This window comes from Rattus norvegicus, chromosome X (genome assembly GCF_021556685.1).
Source record: "Rattus norvegicus strain SHRSP/BbbUtx chromosome X, alternate assembly SHRSP_T2T, whole genome shotgun sequence".
Lineage (NCBI taxonomy): Eukaryota > Metazoa > Chordata > Mammalia > Rodentia > Muridae > Rattus > Rattus norvegicus.
In genome coordinates, this window is record NC_141554.1 from 149,039,696 (window position 1) to 149,064,113 (window position 24,418).

The 24,418-nt window shown below is 34.9% G+C and overlaps 1 protein-coding gene across 12 annotated transcripts in view; it reads left to right on the plus strand.

Moving 5' to 3' along the window:
* Spanxn4l (SPANX family, member N4 like) overlaps positions 1–24,082 on the plus strand; it is a 167,580-nt gene extending 143,498 nt beyond the window's left edge. For 7 of the 12 annotated variants that reach the window (XR_015646805.1, XR_015646806.1, XR_015646804.1 and 4 more), the window contains 2 exons: positions 18,251–18,427; positions 23,711–24,082. Coding sequence is in view for 6 of the 12 variants with exons in the window: in XM_087601052.1 (XP_087457178.1) it covers positions 18,251–18,427; positions 23,711–23,748 (215 nt within the window). In the remaining 6 variants the exon portion in view is untranslated. Of the gene's footprint in view, positions 1–18,250; positions 18,428–23,333; positions 23,546–23,710 lie in introns of all 12 variants that reach the window. The other 5 variants (XM_087601048.1, XM_087601047.1, XM_087601049.1 and 2 more) reach the window with 1 other exon arrangement.
* Positions 24,083–24,418: the final 336 nt, after the last annotated feature.

The window sequence follows — 24,418 nt, forward strand, 5'->3', positions numbered from 1 at the left end:
GGTGGAGGGCGGCAATGGGGGGAGGATGGGGAGGGGAACATCCATAAAGAAGGGGAGGGGTTAGGGGGATGTTGGCCTGTAAACTGGGAAAGGGAATAACACTTGAAATGTAAATAAGAAATACTCAAGTTAATAAAAAAATTAATAAAAAAAAAGAAATGAAATGCATGTAGGAACTAAAACTCAATCTTCCTATATAAACTAATATCAAAGCCATTCAAAATTATAAATAATTCCATAGGTTTTGTTTAAATATGTACTCTAAAAATTATGTATGACAGCAGTAAGTAGATTGCTAAAATACAAAGTGAATCTACCACATTAGAACAATGTAACCATGGTTATAGACATTCAACTTTGTAAAGTTATTTATGTTTCTTCAAATGAACTGAAAACTCTCAAAATGTCATTGATTATTTTTGTTTGCTCCAGTAACAGAAACATGATTATTTAAATGCACAATACTTGGTACACAGTAACATCACTGAAAACATTGGGGATCATGACGTCTAGGATTAGCAGACTAATTCAACATTAAGTACAGAGGTTAAAAAGATATGCACTATTACAATATATACACAGGGAATATATTAATAAGTGCATTCTCTTTACTCATGAACACACACACATACAAAACTAAATGTAATTTCACACATCATAATCTTAATGTATTTCCAAAGGATGAAGTTGGGGCAGAAAATGGTGAAAAAAATATAAGTGGGCTGATTTGGGTTTAAAAAGTGCCCCCGTTATTTTTCACATGAAGGAGTAATTAAATACACAAATTCATCCTCAAATAAAAGCCACAAAAGAAGTAGAAAATATTGGCAACAATCATTTTTATTACTTATGACAATGGCAAGACTATGCAGGAGAAGACAATGTTGACTACAGGGCTGAAAGCACAGGATGTAAATTCTCCTTTCCTATCCGGAAACCGTTTTTACACTATAGCCCAACCCAAAGATGAATAACCCCAAAAATAATTCTGTGATTTTATTTTGCTGAAGATATAGAAAATGGAATTCATGTATATGAAATTATTGCAATTCAATGAGCAGGTAATAGGAAGGAGACATGTACAAATGTAGTTGTGGATATGTTCTTTCAAACCATTTGAATCTTTGGCTGACTACTAATCAACTTGCAGATGACTTGCAAAACAGAATGAACATGAAAATTAATACAAAATAAAACAGAAAAATCAGAAACAAGGAAATTATCTCAAAAGTAATTCTAACTTGTTGCTTGACATGTTAATATATTCTACATGTTTTTCATTTTTTTATTGGATATTTTCTTTATCTACAATTCAAATTTTATCCCCTTTCTGGTTTCCCCTCCAGAAACCCCTTATTCCATTCCCCCAACCCTTGCTTCCATGAGGGTGTTGCCTCATCCACCCACGCCTCTTGCCTCCCTGTATGGGTATTCCCCTACACTGGGGCATTGAGCCTTCACAGGACAAAGGGCCTCTCCTCCCATTGATGCCCTAAAAGTCATCCTATGCTACATATGAAGCTGGAACCATGGGTCCCTCTATGTGTGGTTGGTGGTTTAGTCCCTGGGAGCTCTGGGCTGTCTGATTAGTTGATATTGTTGTTCTTTATATGAGGTTGCAAACCCCCTCTGCTACCACAGTCCTATCTCTAACTCCTCCATTGGTGACCACGTGCGCAGTTCAATGGTTTGGTTACAAGCATCTGCCTCTGGCAGAGCCTCTCAGGAGACAGCTATATCAGGTTCCTGTCAGCAAGGACTTCTCAGCATCCTCAATAGTATATGGCTTTGGTGTCTGTATATGGGATAGATCCCCATGTGTGGCAGTCTCTGGACGGCCTTTCTTCAGTCTCTGCTCCATACTTTGTCTCCATATTTCCCCCTTTTAAGAAGGACTGAAGCATCTGCATTTCAGTCTTTCTTCTTCTTGAGCTTCATGTGATCTGTAAATTGTATCTTGGGTATTGTGAGCTTTTGGGCTAATATCCACTTATCAGTGAGTACATACCATTCATGTTCTTTTGTGGCTGTGTTACCTCACTCAGGATGATATTTTCTAATTCCATCCACTTGCCTAAGAATTTCATGAAGTCATTGTTTTTTATTAATTAAGTCTTTAATGTGTTTAAAAATAAAAATATATAAAGCAAGTTAGAAAGTCATAAAAATCTATCAGTTGGGCTCTGCCTTATACAAACTAATGAATGTGTTTACCCTGACATAACTGAAATTACATATAATATATATTCTGTTATATCAGTGTTTCTTTTTTGTTGGATATATTTCTTTATTTTCATTTCAAATTTATTATTACATTTCAAATGTTATTCCCTTTCCCGGTTTCCTGCCATTGTTTTTAATAGCTGAGTAGTACTCCATTGTGTTCCACATTTTCTGTATCCTTTCCCCTGTTGAGGGACATCTTGGTTCTTCCAGCTTCTGGCTACTATAAATAAGGCTATGAACATAGTGGAGCATGTCTCCTTATTATACATTGGAGTATCTTTTGGGTATATGCACAGGATTGGTAATAGCTGGGTCCTCAGGTAATACAATGTCCAATTTTCTGAGGAACCTCCAGACTGATTTTCAGAGTAGTTGTACCAGCTTACAACCCCACCAACAATGGAGGAGTGTTCATATTTCTACATATCTTTGTCAGCATCCACTGTCACCTGAGTTACATTTTAAATAAAAACAGATACATTTATGGAGAGGGGTGGAAGAAAAAAATATGGGAATTTGGAGGTAAACATATATTTTTAAATGACAACTAAGTAGATTAAATTGCCATTATACTGCTGAAGAAAACACATAGAACCTATTTAAATTGAAGCAAACAGAAAATATAGATCCAAATAATGTTATCAAAATCTATTACACACATAATCAATTATACCAACAGGAGCATAAAAATTTTTGAGAATAATTGGAGACTAGAAAACCAAACATAAAGGCAGTTTCTACAAATGCTACATATTCTTGGTTAACATTATTTCAAACCCATGGAGATAGGACTGAATAATTCTGGAAAAAAAACGAACTGAACTGAGCAAAGAGATGATAGATTATAGGAGGACTGCTTCTCACTGCTGGCATGGAAGGTTGTAGACACAAAAAGGCAGAATGCTAAAGTAATTTAACTTGAATTCCATATATACAGCTCACGTTTTAGTTAACATGGATAATGGCAGTTATATAGAGAAATATTCATAGATAATATTAAGGGTATAATTTACTACACATATGTATATTTTCTTCCAATTTCTACAGAGAAGACTCAAACAGTCATAATCAAGGAGCAAACCTAGCACCATATATCTTGATTTCTAATATTTTCCAATAAAGTGACCCATTTAGCCCTGTCATGTGAGATGTGTGTGTTTGTGTGTGTTGTGTCTGTGTGTGTGTGTGTGTGTGTGTGTGTGTGTGTGTGTGTGTGTGTGAGAGAGAGAGAGAGAGAGAGAGAGAGTTTTATATATACACATATACATTGTGGATGCTCAGGTATTTATTACAAATTATTTCTTCATAATTTTCCCCCAAATTTTACTACTTTAAGTTCTTTCAGTTGGTTCTGGGACCTTTTAACACAGTCCTATTAAAGGAACCAAAAATGTTTACTTAAGGTGACTTGTTCTAGTTCATGAAACAGGTATTTGGAAGAACGGTATAATATATTCTAAAGACTAGAAAGTGAAAAAAATTACAAAGCAGAAAGGTATGAGTATAGCCTAAGTCAAACACAGAGGAGTCAACAGAAAGCACACAATTTTCAGCAAAAGAATTAAAAATTAACACTTAAGTTGTTGGTCTAACTGAATATTTGTATGTAAAAGAATGCAAATAGATTTATATCTATCTCCCTACAGTAAATGCAAGTCAAAGAGGATCAAAGACTTCCATGTAAAACCAGATATACTAAATCTGAAAGAAGAGAAAATAACATCTTTGAACAATTTCGTATATAAAATAACTTCCTTAAAGAATACCAGTAAGACAGGAACTAAGAGACAACTAATAAATGGGAGTTTGTAAAACTGAAGAGCTTCTGTAAGGCAAAGAACACTTTCAATAGGACAAAATGGAAGTCTACAGAAAGAGAAAAGATTGTCACAACCCCACATCTGATAGAAGGCCAATTTCCAAAATATATAAATAACTCAAGAAACTAAACATCAATGAACCAAGTAACACAATTAAAAGATAGGGTAGACATCTCAACAGAGGAATATTAAATGCTTGAGAAACACTTAAAACACGTTTAATAACCTTAATCATCAAGGGAAATTCTAATCAAAATAACTTTGTAATCCCATCCTATACCTGCCAGAATGACTGAAAACAAAATACAAGGGACAGCTCATGTTGGTGAAGATGTGGAGCCAGGGAAACCCCCCTCCATTGGCAGCAGGAAAGTAAACTTGTACAACCATTTTAGAAATCAATATGGAGGTTTCTCAGGCAATACCTCAAGACCCAGCCATACTACTCCTGAGCATATTCCCAAAGGATGCTCCATCCTACCATAAAGACACTTGCTTAACTATGTTGATAGCCTCTTTATTCATAGCCAGAAATTAGAAACAACCTACATGTTTCTCAGCTAAAATATGGATAAGAAATAAATATACATTTACACAATGGGGTATTACTCAGTTGTTTAAAAAATAATAAAATTTCCTTGGCAAATGTATAGAACCTGAAAACAAATCACCCTGAGCGAAGACCCAGAATGGCAAATGCAGTATGCATTTACTAGTAAGTGGATATTACCTCTAAAGTAAATGATAACCATACTACCATCCAGAGACCCAGAGAGACTGAGTAGCAAAAACAGCTTAAGGAGAAGACACAAGAATCTTCTTGGGTATGGAAAATAGAATAGAATTTGGGGGTGACTGGGGAACGGGAGGAATTAGATGGTAGGGGTTAGAAGGAGAGAATACTGGGAGAGATGACTAGAACTGGGGAACAATTTGAGAGCAAGGCAGAAACCTAATGCAATGTAATTTTCATGGCATCTACAAGGGTGTTATTAGCGAAGATTCTTAGTTATGGGAGACACATGGCCTGAACAGATCCTCTTTGGTAACCAGGTAAGGCCTCATGTGGAGGGATTGGGACACCAACCCAGCCACAAAACCTCCAGCCTACAGTTTGTTATGTGTGCAGAGTGTGCTTGGATCAGAGCCTAGCTTAATTGTCATCAACTATCCTTAGAGAGAGTTCATCTAGCAACTGATGGGAATAAGTGCAGAATCCCATAGCTAAGTATTAGGAGAACCTCAGAGATTTCTTCAGAGAAAAGATTGGAGGAGCCAGGGGGATCAATGATGTCACAAGGACTTGTCCCACAGAATTAACTCACTGGGCCTCACAGAGATCAGAGAGCCTGTATGGTCTGACCTAGGTCTTTGGCATATACATTATGGTTTGGAAGTTTGGTGTTTTTGTGGGATTCCTAACAGTGGTGTGGGGGCTGTCTCTGATTCTTTTGCCTTCTTTTGGGACCCTTTTCCTCCTACCGAGTTCCCTTATCCAGCCTGAATGTTAGAATATGTGCTTGGTTTTCTTGTAGCTTGTTGTGCCTTATTTGCTTGATGTCCCTGGAAGACCTGCTGTTTTCTGAAGGGAGGTGAAAGGGGGTGGATCTGGAGGAAAGGGGAACTGACTCAGGAAGGAGAGACTGGGGAAATTGGAAGGAGGGGAAACTTCAGTCTGGATGGAACATATGAGAGAATAATTGAAAATGAAAAAAAAAGTAACAAAAGATAGTTGTAGTAATAATCCAAAACTTTGTATTCATTACCACAGAAGTAAAAATAGTGGAATTTAATTCTAAATTTATTAAATGAAACTGGAATTATGTAGAATGGAAGGGGTAATGTTGCCTCCAAAGATATGTAAATCCTAAACTTCAGGACTATGTTATCTTTTATGGCAAAGAGGATATAAATATGCAGTTTAAATATCTTGAGATTGGGAAAAGTATCATGGACTACAAGCCCATGGCAAGCCAAAAGGCACTTACAAGGGTTAGAATGTAGTCAAAACAGTAAGAGAAAGAAATGCAGGAATTGCAACAGAGCTCAGATTAGTGTAATTGTTGAAAAAAGAGACGTCTATCAAACAAGAAACACAGGTAACCTCTGTATGTGTGAAAAGCAAGGAACAGGTTGTCTTTCACAACAGAGCTTCTTAAGTTTTTCCACTTGTAGGCTCATTTTACCCCAGGTATGATTTAGGTATTAGGATTAGAATTAGGACTATAAAAAAGATAAACAAATCAAACACAGATAATAAATCATAAATTATTTTAGAGTTTGATTCCGAGAGTCCACATTAAAAAACAAACCAAATCAAACCTAAATGTGATATCCTGTGCTAAGTAGACACAAGCAGAGTGCTGGGGATCATTGGCTCACCAAACTAGCTTGATAAGCTCCAGGCCAGTAAAATGAATGTGGACAGGTTCATATATATACATACATATATATATATATGTATGTATATATATCATATTAAAGAAAATTTGAATACAAAGGAGATGGATTGGTTTTTATTACAAAAAGTATTAACTATTATCTTGATAATTGAGAGTACCATCAGTATTGAAAATGAAGAGCATATTCAATATGTTATATAGATAATTAATATTTTTTATTTTATGTTCAACACTGAAAGTGCCACTTTAAATAAATACATAGCACCAAATGGCAGAAGCATGTTTTAGGACATTTCGGAAGTTATTAGAAATTCTATCTTAATCACAAACCAAACTTCATTAAAGCATTTTTTAATAAAACTCATGCTAGCAACTCAAAACCAATTTTTAAAGTCAAACATCTAATACAATACAGTCCAAAGGTAGATGTACTTATTTCATACTTACAAGCTGAGGAATGACAGTTGGAAAATATATTTCCTTTTCTAACCAGGACATATTCAGAACTGAAAGATCCACTAACATGATACTATGTTAATCAAGACAGTGTGGTTCTGATGGATAAACATCACTGAGATAGTCAACACTTAGATAAAGTAAACAAAAGATAAAGAAAAGAAGCTGGAATGTATGGCCTTATCTAAGAGAACGTGAAAATTGAATGTAATCTATTAAGGCAAAGTAGATCAATGATTACCTCTGGGTGAGAGGAGAGAGATTGTATTTCAAAGAAACATGAGAAAGATTGGAGGGGGGTAAGTAATATGGATTTTGGCTTTCCCAGTGAGCACATGACTGATAATTGTTAAAATGTCAAAAATGGATGCATTTTTCAAATGACAGTAGGAAGAAGTTCAGTAGATTTTTTGTGCTCTTGGGTAATACTAGCCTCTCCAAGCCCTTTCTGGTTGGCTTTCTCCTTATACTTAAGGGTGCTATAATCTCTGCAAGTCCATATGCACAAAACCTCCCTGCTATAAACAGTTAGATTGCTCATCTCTCTCATCACACATGAAATGGGAAGTGGGGCCTGGGGGATGACGTAAAATGCAGTAGGTAACATCTGGGTCTCATTCTCTTCCAACTCTCTCATTTGTGACACTTGGCAACAAACTATAGCTACTTTAGTCTCAGTTGTCATTACAGTAATGTGAACAGCAATCACTCACGACTTGGTGATTATTCTGAAAATCTGGTTTTTCACACAGCTCGGAATATAATAGACAAATGTAAAAATACAAGTTTCATAACTCTTGCTATATAAAAATCTGATAACTATTGCCGTATCCTCTCTGTCTTCATCAATGTTATTCCAGACCTATTTGCGTATTACTTATTTTATGGCAGAAAGGGAGTCGATGTAAGTTATGTTTTATAAATTAGGATTAATGACTACCATGCTGAAGAAATTTCATTCTAAGATGATCCTCAAAATTATTCCTTAGCTACTACAAATTTCGTGGCTTATTCTCTTAGTGTTAGTTATAAAATATGTATGTCTCGAGAGTATGTTGGAACCACTTTCCCTGCAAGACTATGTCATGAGATAGAACTGTACACGATACGTTAAAAGAGTCTAAACATGCCCCACAGCCCTTGATCATACAGATTATTTTCCATTTACACCACTGCTGTTCTGATCCCGTAGAAGGAGCAGTGAGATAGTAATATCATAGACTAGGGATACGTTTTCTTGTGAATAGAAGTTGGCTACTTCTTTGACTCAACTTTTTACTTCCTCTGTGATTGCTGCATGCTCATTTAAAAGATGGAAACTTACAAATTACACTTTTCTACCTGTACAAAGATTGAAAGGAAGGAGTAATATGAAAGATGTAATTACAATGTGCCAAAATAAGATCATTACAAGTTGTTCTTCTTTTAAAAAATTTATTTTGGATGACATTTAAATTAAATTCCATTTCAATTCAAATACAAAGAAGGAACCCACATCACTAACTAACTTTGCCAATCAGCCTGTCAATAGACTATCAAAAACTTTAACAACATAGAATTGCCTCTCTGTGATTCAAATTCCCAGGCAAAGCATGAAGCCATATCTGTGAAAGAAAAATGATCGTAAACATAGTATTCTCTTTCTATTAAAAAGGAAGAATTATAATGCAAATCTCAGCTCTATTATTATTATTATATTTTTGTACCATGATTAAAATATTGTCAATATTTTTTCTTATTTTTCCTCATACTCAGTTTTCTACATATTAGTGCCTGTTTCTAGGAATATAAAATTTGTCTTAATTGAGACCATGGCTTGAAAAGCAATGTCCTGGGGAAGAGAAATTTGCTGCTAGAAGAAAAATATGGAAGGGAGAAAATGACATGAAAGACCTTGGGTGTTCATGGAATAAAAAATGTGAAAGTCAATGCAGCTGGAAGAAAGAAAACAGTAAGAGGAGGATGGTTTTCAGGGGTAATTGTGGTTAAAAAGGTAAATGATGGGAATCATGAGAAATCAAATCATTGCTGTTAATTTCAACTTTTAAGGTGAATGATGTGGGAAAAGCCATTATCTCTTCTAAGATACTGGCAATCAGACTAGTGAAAAATGGATGAATTAAAGATACATTCTAAATCTATAGATGATAGGGGCATTTATAAAACAGTTTCACATGTAAAGGCATTCATGTTTATATTATCGGTATTAATAGTAAAAAGAAGGTAGAAATTACGCAAATTATCCTTAACTACTGATTGAATAAGCAAAATGGGGCATGTCAATGCAAAAGAATAATTTATTACATAATGTTGAAGGAATCTCTTATGCACATTACCACATATATAATCCTTAAAAACATTATGCTAAATGAAATAGCTGAAGAGAAGTCAATGTTGTTACAGAAAAGTGTTACAGAGTAGTGTTTGCCAAATGTTGGCACAGTAAGTGAATGAAGAAATTGTTAGTTATTGTTCATTGGACAATAATAGAAATCTCTTGGAATTATCCACAGCTGGTAATTGCCCTCTTTATGAATATGCTTGTTCTTAGACCTCCATCATGTCTTTTGTTACCTAATTCATGACAGGATGCGAGTCAACATACAATAAGTTGCATTTTATGCAATTTATTGCAGGGGTAATGTCATCAATAACTTGAGGCAAGATATTGCACATTTTAACTCATGTGCTCATATATGTATGTGTTGGTATGTATTTATGCATGTATATACAAAACCAAATGGCATTCACACAAATATAAGCCAATTTATGAGTTGAAATTTTCTATCACATAGGGGCAAAACGCTATTGAACTTTCTTCATGCCATCTTTCTCACACAATTAACAACGAAGAATACAGTGTTCAAAAATATGTTGTAAATATTTCATTTCTAAACATAGTATTTACCTATAGCTTCATTGTGGTGTCATTCTTTCTGAGATAAGGGCTTACTATATAGCTCTGGCTGCCTAGAACTCACTATGTAGTCCAAGTTGGGCTTGAATTCACAGGTCTATTTGCCTCTGCTACTTGAGTATTAGGATTAAAGCTATGTACCACAATGTCTTGTTTCTGGTTAGTTTTTTATAAGTCTACTTATGCAAAATTTTATTTTACTAGCTCCATGTTCAAATATATCAATCATTCCTAAATATTCAAGAGTAGAAATTCCACACAAGACTTTGTCTGCTATGATGTTAGAACTTGCAAGTAAATTTTCAGATGTAATACTGATTATAAACTTAGGTATCTTTAAGTACAATCATTTTAACAATAAGTCATCATTTTCGTCATGAACCATCCCCTCTGCATTTTCTTGTCTCTGCTTTCAAAGCAATGGCCAAGTAAAAGCACATGTAACTTAGTGATGGTTGAAGAGCTCCACATAAAAATCATTTGCACCAAGTAAGCTGTCTATCAACTTCAGTGATGTGCTAGTTTAGTATGCAACCTCTTACCATCTACAGAGAAGGTATTGCTAATTTTACACACATTTTGCACTACATGTACACTGCACACACACTCAGAGTATAGAAAGCACATAAATAAATGTTATTTAAAAATGTCCAAGTACAAATGCACTTGGATATATTCTTTGTGATAGATTTTTTTTCAGACCACCTCCAAATTACTCAACAAATGCAGATATTATCATACTGATCACAAATGTAGTTTTAGAATTCTATTCCTCCAAAGGCAATATTTCACATGAATTTAAACCAAAAAAGGGAGCCAAGCCCACTTCACACCTTCCTTCTCAGGAATGTTTCAGGAATGTCAAGCCCACTTACACCTGCTGAGAAACCGAGTCAGTTATCTGTTCTTATCAGCATACCTGCAATTTGCAGTTTAGGGTTACAGGAAACACAAGAACAATGTGAGGGTGATGACCTTAGTGAATTGATCTTGGGCCCTGCCTGGCCTTCCTGCTTGCTTGTCTTTATAAGCCACTGACAAGAAATAAAATTTGAGAGCTTGATCAGGCAATGGACTTGCTCTCCTTCTTTTCACCTCCTATCCCCCATTCTTTTGTCTCCTCCCAGGTGTCCTCTGAACCGCTGTAGGTCCGGGCAACATTTAACATGCATTGCATATTATTAGAAGTTTCAAGTTATGACAGTTTTTCATAGAAGTCTTCAATAGGCCACATAAATAACCAAAATAATAATTTTAAAGTATCTACAAAATATGAGCTTTGTGATATAAAAATTCTTTTCTCCACCAATCCTGTAGGCTACAGTGTTCAAGTTTCCAGAAAATGATCTTTCCTAGAAATTTTAACATAGGCTGTATATGCATATTGTTTTCCTAGCTCAGTTCTATCATACACTGGCAGCAACTTTGACATCTGGAAAGATTACATGTTTTAAGTTAGGATTCTTTATCCTTTATATACAGTGTGTACACTGCAGAGTTAAAAAAACAGGACAGTAGTTCCCTTTCCTTAATATAAGCCCATTGGTTTGACACTGTCTCCATTTTCAGGACACAAATGCAATGATACAATTTGAAAGAGATTTTATTATTTCCCTTTCCACCTAAATATTTTATTGAATTTTAACCAGATCTGTAGAATATATGGCTTTACCACTCTGATTTAAAGTACATTAAGTCCTTCCATATATCGTAATATATTAAGATTAGATAAAGAACTTAATATTTGCCAATTATATATATACACAAATATATGTGTGTGTGTATTAATAAGGAGTAATCTATACACACTACAATTTTTATAATACAGAAAAATGCTTTCTTTATGTGACTAGTGTTGGACTGGACCCCCCTTTCTTCTTTTCTGACTCTACCAAAATTTGTTTTCCAACCCACTAAACAAATATCAATAATTGTCACTCCTGAAGTCTCCTCTAGAGGTGGTCTAACAACTCCATTTCAAAATGGATCACCAGTGGAAGGGGAAGCCCTGGGTCCTGCTAAGACTGAACCCCCAGTGCACGTGATTGTTGGGGGGAGGGCGGCAATGGGGGGAGGGTGGGGAGGGGAACACCCATAAAGAAGGGGAGGGGGAGGGGGATGTTTGCCCGGAAACCGGGAAAGGGAATAACATTCGAAATGTAAATAAGAAATACTCAAGTTAATAAAAAAAATGGATTCACATTCAAAGGACACTTTTGTTTTAAATAAACGCACATTCATAAGATGTGTGGGTTTTTCCCTTTATTATATCTTAACAATGTCTTTCCATCTATAATGCCCAAGGGTAGCAAAAGTTGTGCTAATTTTTGGTTGTGGTAAAATGTTTTTCCCCCATCATTTTTAAAAGAATGAAGAAAAATGTTAATTGTAGTGTTTTTTCATACTGTATGCATAGGACATGTCTAAATGTCCAATGAACATATAATCTCAGTGACAAGATGTGACATGATTCTCAAGTGTAAAAAGCCTAGAGCCCAATGGATTCAAATTGTTATGCCTGTCCCTTTTTATTCATCATTCCCTGATGGATTTCTAACAGTTCAACAACCCTTTCACACGCAAATAATCCACATGCATAGTGGTTTATAAACCATTATTTCTCACTTTTGCCTAACCACCAGATAATCCTGCAGTTTTGTTCACCATCATCCAACATGGCCTGTTTGACCCACAATAGGCCAATCACTAGATGATGTGCTAATGATTAAACTCCCTCAGTTCAACTGTCCTTGTCTGGCTAACAGTTTCCTGCTAAAAATAGTCCAACTGCCTGCAACCTATTAACGGTTCCACCTGCCATATTTCAACTACCATAAAGACTTTCAGTGATTCCATCCACCACAGTTCAACTGTCCCTGTCCAGCTAGAAGTTTCTTGCTAAAAATAATCCAACTGCTTGGAACCTACTAGGAATGGTTCCACCTGCCATAGTTCAGCTACCATAAAGACTCAGTGATTCTGTTCATTACAGTTCACAGCCTGCCAACTTAGTTTCACATACTAAATATAGTCCAACTGCCTGGAACTCACCGGCTATAGCTCACCGTCATATAAGTTGTCAATGTTTCTACTCACCACAGTTTAACTGCCCATGGTCTTCTAACAATTTCACGTGCTAAATAGAGACCAATTGCCTGAGATCCACTAACTGTTCGATCTGCCATAGCCAAACACCAGATAGCACTGTTAATGGTTCAAATCATGACGGTTCAACTGTCCCATGGCTGACTGATAGTTTGATTTATTATGGTTCAACTTCTCTAGAAACTACTGCTTCTTCCACCCACCATAGTCCTGGGCTTCTTTCACCTTTCAGGACCACAAATCAGTATTTCTCCTGCTTTTACAGAGTAAGCATGGTCTCACTCAAGTGCAACAGATTTCCCCAAGACCCAGATCTTTGCAGCTCTTTTCTCATAAATAGTATTAGAGCTATCCTACAGAGACTCACTTCACCAGCCATTGAATTTCTTATTGCATAAAGCTTGGGAAGCTGCCATCTTTATTCCTATATCATGTGCTCTCTCACACACAGAAATTATGTCACCCAAATCAAGCAATAAAATATTACTACATACTTATAGTGAATAATTCATGCCAGAGCTAGAGCCTGACTTACATGTCAGGCTTCTTTCTGTAAATGGTATGAGTGGACTGCAAATGGGATGAGCAAACCTTCCAATTCAAGGTCAATTTCCTGAAGAAAGGATATTAGAATATTATCAGTTCATTTATAAACTTCAATATATATGAAGTACATATACAATAGAAAAGCTTTCAATATCTTTAGTCTACTCGATTGAGTGACCAGTTCCTTGGAGGAAATTACTGCCCCGCTTCCCTGCTGATATGACCTGTAATTTACTCTATGGAGTGGCTTTCCAAAAGTTTTCAACACTGTCAACATGGCTTTCTTCCCCTGTGGGGATAGCTTATGTTATGGACAATCTGACTGTGTAGATGACATAGATATCCCTTTCTGCTCTACTGTAAAATCACATTATCCAATTTTATATACAGTTTTTACTTTTGCTCTCTTCGTCAATTATTTTTCCTTGTGCTTAAAGAAATATTGTGTATTTATTTTTATTTTTGACAAAAAAGTATCTTGGCAGTACTTTACCCAGAAAGGAAGTACGTGGAAGACTTTCTAGAGGAAATAAAAAAGTTTATTGCTTAAAGTGGCCCTTTGCTGAATATTAGGTGGAGAGACAATATTCCCAGCATATGCACAGAAGCATAGAAACAAGAAACAACAAAAAGTATTTTTAAGCCTCACAAACCTCTTCATTCATATCTATTTGAGTGTAAGAGAGCAAGAACTTTGCAAGGGGTAGGCCTTGAAACATTTTTTAAAACAAATGCCTGTCCAAATTTTTCAAATTAATTTGAAAGGTTATAGGAAAGCCTTTAAAGATTTTTAATAGAAAGGTATCATGAACACTTTTTTTGAAAGATGGGTCAGAAGATATATGACGAAAGAGAGAGGGGTTGTTATAAGTGAGTTTTATCCTTTAAAGTAAAGCCTTTCAAGATAAAAAGAACTGTTTCAAAGTCAAATGAATGAAAGTTTGAAATCTTATGTCACAAAATGAGTTCCTGAGTACTGACAGAACACATATGCTTTAAACCGATGTCTTCTTAGTCTCCTTTTTTGACAGTTTTATTTTAAATTTAAAGAGCTCACCACTTTCCCATAATTTATTTTGTCTTTATATTGAATAATATAACTTTTATAATCTGAACATCCTCCCTGTAAATTTAATGTGCATTAGCTTTCCAGGGTCGCTCCTCACTTAGCTCAAGTAGTGTTATTTCCTTTTATCCTATAAGCACTAACCAATCGTGTTTCCAGCTACTTAGCAAGGAGTAATTAAACATGTAATTATATAAAGTAAATAACTTTTGAACACTGTGACCTGAGAGGTCAAGATATTTAAATAACAAAAATTCAAATGATTTGCGGCTGTCCTATCAAGACTGACTAAATGCTTCTCAATGTGGAAACAGACCCCCAGCATATTTTCTATCAAAAAAATTAGCAAATACTATTAAATACATTAGTAAATACATAATACACACATATGTATGCATATAATGAATATATAATATAATTTAAACAGATTTTTGTACAATTCTCCCATAGGTATATATTTATAACCAGAATTTAAAAACCATTTCATTATTCAAATAAAAGGTGATTTGATGATGAGATCAAGATTCAAAGATATTAATTTGATTTTATTACAAGGCTATAAATAGCCCAGTGTTTCAATATATTTTCATAAAAAAAATTGTCATCAAGTTAAATACTGATGCTACATGTAAGTGTTGAGAAGTTAACTAAATTATCATGTCACTTTGTGTTAGAAATAGGTTTCTGAAAATATTCCCTCTGGTTATGAGAACATTAAAAAAGCATGCATTGAGTATATTCTTCAGTGTAGGTTTTACTATTTCAACACTATGTATTGATTATCAATTCTCCAGATCACATTATACTAAAACTTATTCATACAGTGTTACACAAAATCAATCATAGTTCTCATAGATCTTTTCCCACTTAACAGGCAAGTAACCATTAAAGAAACTATTTCAATAGCAAGTATGTAATTTCAGTATAGGATTAGTTTTATTAAGATAAAGGATATTGCCTCATGGTCCATGTTAGAAATAAACCTCATCAATGACTAATAAAGAATCCTGGTTGAGGAAATTTGGTAAAGAAATGTTAGGTGAGTTCATGTCTACAATATTAGTAAAAACAAGCAAAGAAAAAAAAAACAAGCGAAGAAACAAACAAGTGAAGAAACAAATAAACAAGCAAAAAAAAAGCATAGGTATATGTGAATATTCTAGAGGAAGTAACCAGTGTGCATGGGAGTTTCATGTCAAGAAAGAATGGAACAATTTTAAAATCAAACACAGTGATCAGAGGGGAGAAGAAAAGGAGACTGGAAGGTAAGACTCTGAGAGTAACTCACAGCTGTGGAACATGTGAAGAGCTTTTATCTTGTCCAAGGTGAAGGACCAGTGATGACATTTAAGCAACAGTAAACCTCTATTTAATTGTCTTGTGCAATGTTATAGTTTGAAGCACTGTTGGAAATTGGATTGAATGAGTCACAAAGTCATGAGATCTGTAAGGAAATTATTTAAGATGTGACAAGGGGAAACCATTGCACCACAGGCAAAATTCTCCATGGTGGAAGCTTAAGAAAGCAGATTCAACTGTTATCAAGAAACAACACTGATGCAGGCCTTGGCAATGAGTTGTCAATGGATGGCTAGGAAAAATGTCCAGAATGACTCTGCATCAAAACTGCTCCAAATGTTTGCAAACTATTTACAAATTATAATTCATTCTAAATATGTAATTTTAAATAGAACTTACAAATCTATGCAGAGTTACATGAATAGTTTTGGCTGTAGACTAAATGGTCAAACTCTTATCAATCAGTTAATCCATATCACTGATTGTACCATCAAGAAATTATCAAGCCATACACTTTCTTCTATTTTCTTGTTTCATTACTCATTACCTTCCTTTCTTCTCATCCTCTAGTCTTCTGTTCCTACATACCCATATTTGGAACATACATTTCATATTACAAAAAATAGAAACTTTCAAACAGGTTCTCTGCTAAGAACCATGCCTTAAGCTAGCAATAGAGATTTAATGGCAGATCAAACTTATTTTGTGTCTTCATGAAGTTCAATATATAATACAGTAGATATTTAAAAATAAAAGACAAAATTAAACACTTTGAGAGGCTGAATTATGATTATCAGTTTATTGAGAACAGGACACATGAAACCCTATCTCAAAAGAAGAAAACAGCAAAAGAATATTTGGTGATACTATTGATACTATTGATCAGTAGCATACATGTATAATGGGCCATAAGAAAAAGAATCAAAATGTGTGGCCACTTTCGGTATGTGATGAAGTTAAAAAAAACTTAGTGGTAAAATTGTCTGTTGCCTTCCTAACTTTGTGCTTTTTGGAGATAGGACAAAATGGGTCACTGATTTTATAAGAGGGATTATTACGGGAAATACTTTGCTTTATCTACCATCTCTGGTACTTTATTTTCTATAGAATGAATAATTATATGTCTGGAAGGAAGCTTCAATGCCTTAACTATGTTATAGAATTTATTTAGACTATTGAATAGTATTTGTTTATCATAATCCCCAACTGACTCCAACATGCAAATATTCTGGTTTGAGACTATTACAGTACTTGAGATTGGAATGCTCTTTTTGACTTTGACTGTATTTTAAGCTTTGTGTATTTATTGTTCTATCCATATAGGCATTTAAAAAGAATAGTTTGAGTGGCTTGTATTAAGTTCTTTTAGATCTCACTAAGATCCATACCTTTTTTAAATTAAAAATAGTTTTTTCACACAATGTATCCTGATTATGATTTCTCCTCCCCTACTAATCTTAGTTCCTCGCTATTCCCCATCCCATCCAGAGTGATACCCTTTCTGTTTCTCACTGTTAAATGGGCATCTAATGAGTATAAAACAGAAACAAATTGAAATGGACAAAACAAACAAGCAGAAAAAAAAAGAACCAGGGTAAAAGGACAAGAATCCCATAAAAGTAGAGATACAAACATTCACATACACAGGCATCCCATAAAAACACAAAATCAGAAGCCATGCTAGGTGTCTTACCATTCCACTGCTATGATAAGACACAACAACCAATGAAACTTGTATAAAATGAATTTATTGGGATAATACTTTCAGAGGGGTGGAGTCCACGACCATCATGTCAGGGAGCATGATATGAGGCAGGCATGGCACTGAAGCAGCAGCCGACAGCTCACATACTAAAACAACAACCATGAGGCAAAGAGAGAGAAAAATAACTGTGAATGGTATGGGCTTCTGAAACGTCAAAGCCCATACCTAGTGACATACCTCCTACAACAATGCAACATTTCCTAATCCTTCTACCAACTTGGGACCAAGCATTCAAGCATATGAACCTTTGGGTGACATTATCGTTCAAATGACCACACTAGGAAAGTGTTATACCTCCTGTAATTCTAGCCTACAGATCTACTCTTGAGATAAAATATTAACCTCTTAATCTGTAAACACATTAATAAAATACACAATTTCATCACAAAATGAAAGCCAATATTTATAACCCAATCACACCTAAAAGTGGTATTGCATTTCAGTATTACTTTTATAGGTAGAAATTATATTCAAACAATAGTAGTGACTAAAGAGAAGCCTATGTGCTAACTCAGCCCCAGATTTATCAGTTCAGACACCTTCCCATGCCCAGACTGCATTCTACAGCTTACCTTCCAAGTCACAAAGCAAATTCCTTTTCCTCAATATAAACTGCTAATTCATCTCTGTTTTTTTATTTAATTTCAGCTTCCTCTTGCTTCAGCCTCCATTTTATCCCTGATGCTGCAACCTATTTTCCACTCTTCCTCCTTGACTTCAAGCATGTTCTCAGCTTGGCCCGTGTAGATTCTACTGGCTTAGACCCACAAGAATACAGGTACTACCCACACCAAGAAAACCCAATAATTATTAAAAGCAATCAAGGTAAGAAAATAACATTAATTAATTAATTTAGTGTATTATGGTTTTATTTAATGCACTGCGTTTTTTTTTTTTTTTTTTGCATGTAGCCCACTGTGAAACTTGATCTTCTTCAAATAGGTTTCAGGATCCGTGCCTAGTATGAAATAGGACCACAAAATATTAGGGCAAAATATTACAGTCACTTGATTCTGCACACATGACTTATAGCTAAGAATCATTTCTCCTGTCCATTGACAGTTATTAGTAAGGCATTTTGAAAAATACATAATGATCCCAGGAAAATATCTTGCATCAGAGACCAGGTAAAAAGAAATGCTCCTAGTAAAATGCTGCTGCTTCTGCACTGCTTGTCTGTTCTTCTCTAACTGCAGTTAGAGAAAGAATTACAGCTCTTTTTTAGGCTGTGGATTTATAACTTTGTGACTGCCTGTTGTATCTTTAAATTGCATTACAGAGTTTAATAACCCTTGTTGAACTTTTCAATAGTGCTTATAACATCCTTCAAATGATTATCTATGTTATTTTTGCAGGCAGAAATATTTTCTTCATAAAACTAACTCATTTTGTAAGAGATTAAAACTCCTATTAACATTCTAGAAAATATAGTCAGTTCTTCAAATGTTTTACAATATTTGATTGTGACAAAATGGATACCAAAGACAAAGCTGACTGAGATGGGAGCAGGAGTGTAAACAGCAAACATGCTTGTCTAGGCATCTTAAGGAGATTCTTATTCAAAATTGAGCACATTGTATGCTTGGGACTATATTCTCATGGAGTTCAAAGATTACAATACTGCAAATTTTCTTCCTCTTTTTCCCCTCAGGAGCCTACGTTTTCACAGTTTTGAATTATTTTGTGTTTTTTATTCTTTTCCTATATTTCTACAGTAGTATCTAGGTCAGCTTGCTACAACTTAATAGTTCCTAGCAGACCTGCTGGCTAGCACAGCAGTCAATCCTATGACAAGTTTACTTTCCTGGGGATAGCTATGAGACCCTCCTCCCTTTCTCTCCTGACTATTGGATCCAAAAGTCCTAAAAGCCCACAGTTTCAGACTTCTGCCACAGCTCAGTCAGTTAGCATACACTATTATTTGCCTTTTAAATTCAACTCGGTGTAAAATTACTACCAGCGATGTTATAGTCTACCAAATAACATTTTTATGTTACCAACCTAATCAGAAAATCCCAGTTCAATCAGTTTCTCAGAGCTGAGCTAGCTACAAAATGTCTTCCTATTCTACATTTTAATCTCCACCTTGAGAGAAATATGCAGAAAGGCTCTATAGGCAGCAGTTAATCTGACAGTGATTTTTTTTGCATAAAAAATTAGTTTCTAAAAAAGTATTTCTAAATTCAAAAATTCACCCCAGGAAATATAAATGCATCAACCTTTGTAGGTAGGCTTTTGCATAAGGAAAGAGTCTTTGTATTAGGTTTTCGCTTTAGAAAGAAAGAAAGGGAAAGAAAAACTGACATGTGCAACCACTTCTTACAAGTGATGGGATAGATATTTTCACTGACTCTGGTAAGCTGATCTCCTTTAACTTTGGGGACAAAGTCCTGGGATAGTTATTATGCCTCACTTTCACAGATAAGATCATGGAGTCGTAAAGAGTTCAGTATTTTCTCTAGATCACACAAGCAAAGAGTGGCTAGGTTTTGAATCTAGGTCTGCCTATGCTCTTCCTACAGAGTAGCAATGCAAGAAAGACCCTTGGGAGTCTTGATCTCTTGCCCATAGTTATCTTTATAGCCTTCACGACTTGTGTTGTTCCTCAAGTCATCATTATCTTTATTCAATTACTGTCTGATTTTCTTTAAACAATGGAGATAGATTGAGAACATAAGACTAGGGGCATAAATCATTCACTTTTTCTGTAATTCTCTACAGTTTGTATTTTGTTTTAAATTCTAAAATGCAGGTCAAAACCATATTAAATATATTGAAAAATTGTCCTGTGGCCCTCACTTTAGCAAACATTCCTCTTAGGAGAAATGAGTTAATAAAATTAAACGGGGGATAGATTTTTACCAAGTTGGATTTTATGATTTAAATACTGATCTGGCAGTGTAGTCCAGACTGTTACCGAACTCTTAGTCAAGTAACCTTTCTGCTTCAGCCTTCTAAGTGTCTGGTCCTTGGTAAAGATCAGATGTCTGGATAATTCTATTTTTTAAATTGATATGCGTGGATTAATTATATCAGAAAATCACAGAAATATAAGTTCTTGGGGATGAAGGATTTAAGCAGACACTTATAAAGAAGAGAAATAATGTTCATGTTTATGTTTTGAATTGTCTGATAGTAGTTGTTTGAATGGCTGAACTGAGTATTTGAAAGCTTCACATTGATTCAGGGAAATATGTAAACAATTCCAATAAATTTCCTTGGCTCAAATCAGGGTCATTCTTACTTTTAACAGTAATTCAAACATATCATATTATTTCTTAGGTATTTTGAATGTGTTTAATATGAGTGAGCTGTCTTGTAATTTGAGAAAAGGAATTCGTACAACTCCTCAAGTCTCTTAGTTTCTTATGTACCATAGAGTAGATGAGTCTTCACATCTCCCATAATAACACTGATTATAAGTTAGTTTAAAATTACAAACATATTTTGTGGGGATTGAGGCACAGTATCATTTCAGGTTGTTGAGATCAGTGACACATAAATAAAATTTGTAATATTATAGTATTATCTTAACATATATTTCCATGATTAGGATCGAACCCAGGCTTTCATGGTTGCTAATGTAAAGTATAATGTCTTCTCATACATGCAAAAGTTTGAGTGAATTCATGTCAAAATTGTAATTGGTATTTCCTTCTATTAGTTATAAACATGTTCTTAATTCCTCTGCAAGTGCTTCAGGTCACATTTGTAATGGCTATGAACTCCCTGTCCCTTCCTTGAAAGTTTTTTGATACATATAGAGAGAAGATATCTTCTTTGTCTGTTCTCAATATATAGATATATGCTTCCATTTCTCATATTTCATTATGGTGAAAAGGAAATGAAAAGTTTAATAATTTTGTCATGTTTAATTTTCATCCAATTATTTATGAAGTTTGGACTGCATTCAGCTACTCTAAGTTGGTAAATGGACCACATATTAGTATCTCTATAAATGCTCTTTTCTACAAAGATAGTCTGTTCTCTTTTCTAGGAATAGCTGCATCAAATCCATTACCTGGGTACAGATAAATTAAGGGTTCAGTTTTCTATATTTCACACTAATTAATTTTCAAATCCTACATAAAAATAATTTATTTGATTTTCTCCATACCTGATAAGGTTTTCATAGCTTCAATGTCTTTTTTTATTATTCTAAACAGTATAATAGGCTTATCAATAATTGAATTGTCTAGAGCATATGCTTGACCCAAATCATGTTTGGTGATATTTTCCTTCTTTTCTCTATCCACGTTCTCCTTGTGAATGTAGGAGATGAAGTGTTTTGTTTGCCTTAAGTTTTTTTCTAAATAGCTACCACAATACTGATAAGAATGTAATAAGTCAATGATAATAATTAATAATAATAGTTACTACTACCACCACCACCACCATGCAGGCAATAAGAAGGTATCAGAAGGCCTATACTTCTTTCTGAAGGCTGTGAAAAATTATTTCCTTTTTATTGTTACGACTTCTGACATGCCCCAAATTCTTTTACTGTGTCTCTCATCCATATCCAAAGCCAAACAATGCATGGTATATGGTCGTTTAGTATGCCACAGCGTTGGTTCTGACTCTTCTATCTTCTTCAACAAAGTGTGTAGGATTTATGATCTTCTTGATTCTAACGGAATATATGCTAATGTCTCTGTTTTAAGATTGGTTACTCAATAGTATTTCCAAAGTCGTCTTTGACATTGAGGGTGATAAGGTTCATGGTATCTATGAGATCTAAATTGCAAATTGAGCAAATCGGAGTTTGGTGAGAAAAGTATTAAAAAAGGAGATTTTCTTAAAACAGTGCAAAATCTTGTGTATGACCTAAACTATTTATGAGCCAAGAATTGACTCATGAGAATGAATTCTAATACAAGATATATATTATAAGGGGAAAAAATTCATGTTACCATTGGTAGTGTTTGTTTCCTTTCTTCAGACAGATCAAGAGAAAACCTGAGAATGTGGTCAATATAGAAATACATTGGTTAGATACTCATATTGAGTAAGAACATGCACTATATGAAATTCTTATGTCACACCACTTCTAGACCTCCAAAAGATTTTTTTTATTGTACACTGATAATATCTACACACCTTTCATTTTTTTGTAATAGTAGCATTATAGGGAAATATCTGTGGGAGCTTTGTAGCAAAGCCAAGGAATTAATTGCCAAAATTAATTGACCAAAAGAGGTTGATTTGATGCTGCTTTCTGGAAGGAATATTAACTGGATAAAGGGAAATCTCCTGGAAATGTGTTCCACATAATACACTGTGAATAGCTACCTGTTATAGTGAAATATTTGAGAGGAGTGAGATAGCTCACAACTCTTCTATAAATGAAATAAGGACACATGACTTTAAAAGGCCGTAAATAGTTATAAAATGCTGGACATTTGCAAGGAGTTAAAAACTATTATTAAAAGGTGAATTGGTGACTATTGAAATTCCCTTAGACGAATTTAATGCATCATATGGCCTTGAGACATAGAACATCGGGGAAGAGTTAAAGATGACTCTGAAATTACTTTAGGGTGATTATTTAAGAGCCTTTTATCTAACTAGACAGTTTAAATTCTTCATTGAAACGGTCCCCTTCCCTGGTACATAGAATTTGTAGATAAAGTAGCTTTGTGACAGCCAAGCCAAGCCAACGAACCATTGGTTGGAGGAATTTTTGTTAACCAATCGAAGCTGAAGGGTGTGGCTTCTCATTGTCTTGCAGGCTATATAAGAGAGGTCAGGCCTCCTGAGGTTAACAGTAGCTGTTAGAGCTACAGAATGACCAGTCGTGAGAATATAAGCGATTCTAGTTCTGACACACTGTCTGATCTTGACTCTGATGATGAGTCAATCACTACCACTGAAGAAGAAAGCACTACAAGCCAGACAGAAAGGCTTTGCTCTAATCGTGTGGAAACAACCGTGCATGAAAAGGTCAGACTCTCTTAGGTTTCTCGCCATGCCCCCCCAGTTCCTCACCTATTACTCCTTTCATGTCATTCACTGCTACAAACTGGTTCTCCAGCCTATTATAGCCATCATCAGGTAGACCCTATGCTTTGCTTGAAACTGGTTTAACTTGTGCCTTTCTCTTCGCAGTTCCCCAAACTAATGCAGAATATAAAATCAGTGCTTGAAAAGAATTCGGAAGGTGAAAAGAAAAGAAAACGCACCATCTTGGTCTTTTACTACCGGCAGAAGTCAAAAAAGAAACAAAATCAAGAAAAAGCAAAAGAGAAGGTCCAGAAACAAAATCAAGAAAAGGCAAAAGAAGAGGTCCCAGAAGAATCTAATACTTCATGTAGTACTGAGTCTTTATCTGAGTCATCCACAAACCCAGAATCCTCTTCATCTGTCCTTCCAAAACGTAGGCGGAAGTGGTTTTTTCTTTAGAGACCAAATATTATACCCATACATAACAATGTTTGGAAATTGTTGATTAAAATATAATAAAATGCCTTGTGAAAACTAGTTTTGTTTCAGTGTGTGTTATGTTTCATTGGTAGGAAAGGAGGAAAAGAAAACAGGAAATGATTTGAAGTGGGAGAGACACGGGATCTTTCAGGATTGTGAGGTGGGCCTACAGGGTGACAGTAAGGACAGAGAGGAGGCTAGACACTGAAGAGGAAGTTCATCAACACTTTCTTGCAGTGGAAAGGAAGAAAAGGGTTTGGTGTTTTTTGCAGCAAAGGTAGATAGGGTGAGGTATGATATTTGTGGAATAATTGACCTGATTTTTCATTCAATTGACACCTTGACCTATTTGTTTTTGCTGTACCTCAATACCAGAGATTTTATTAATTAACT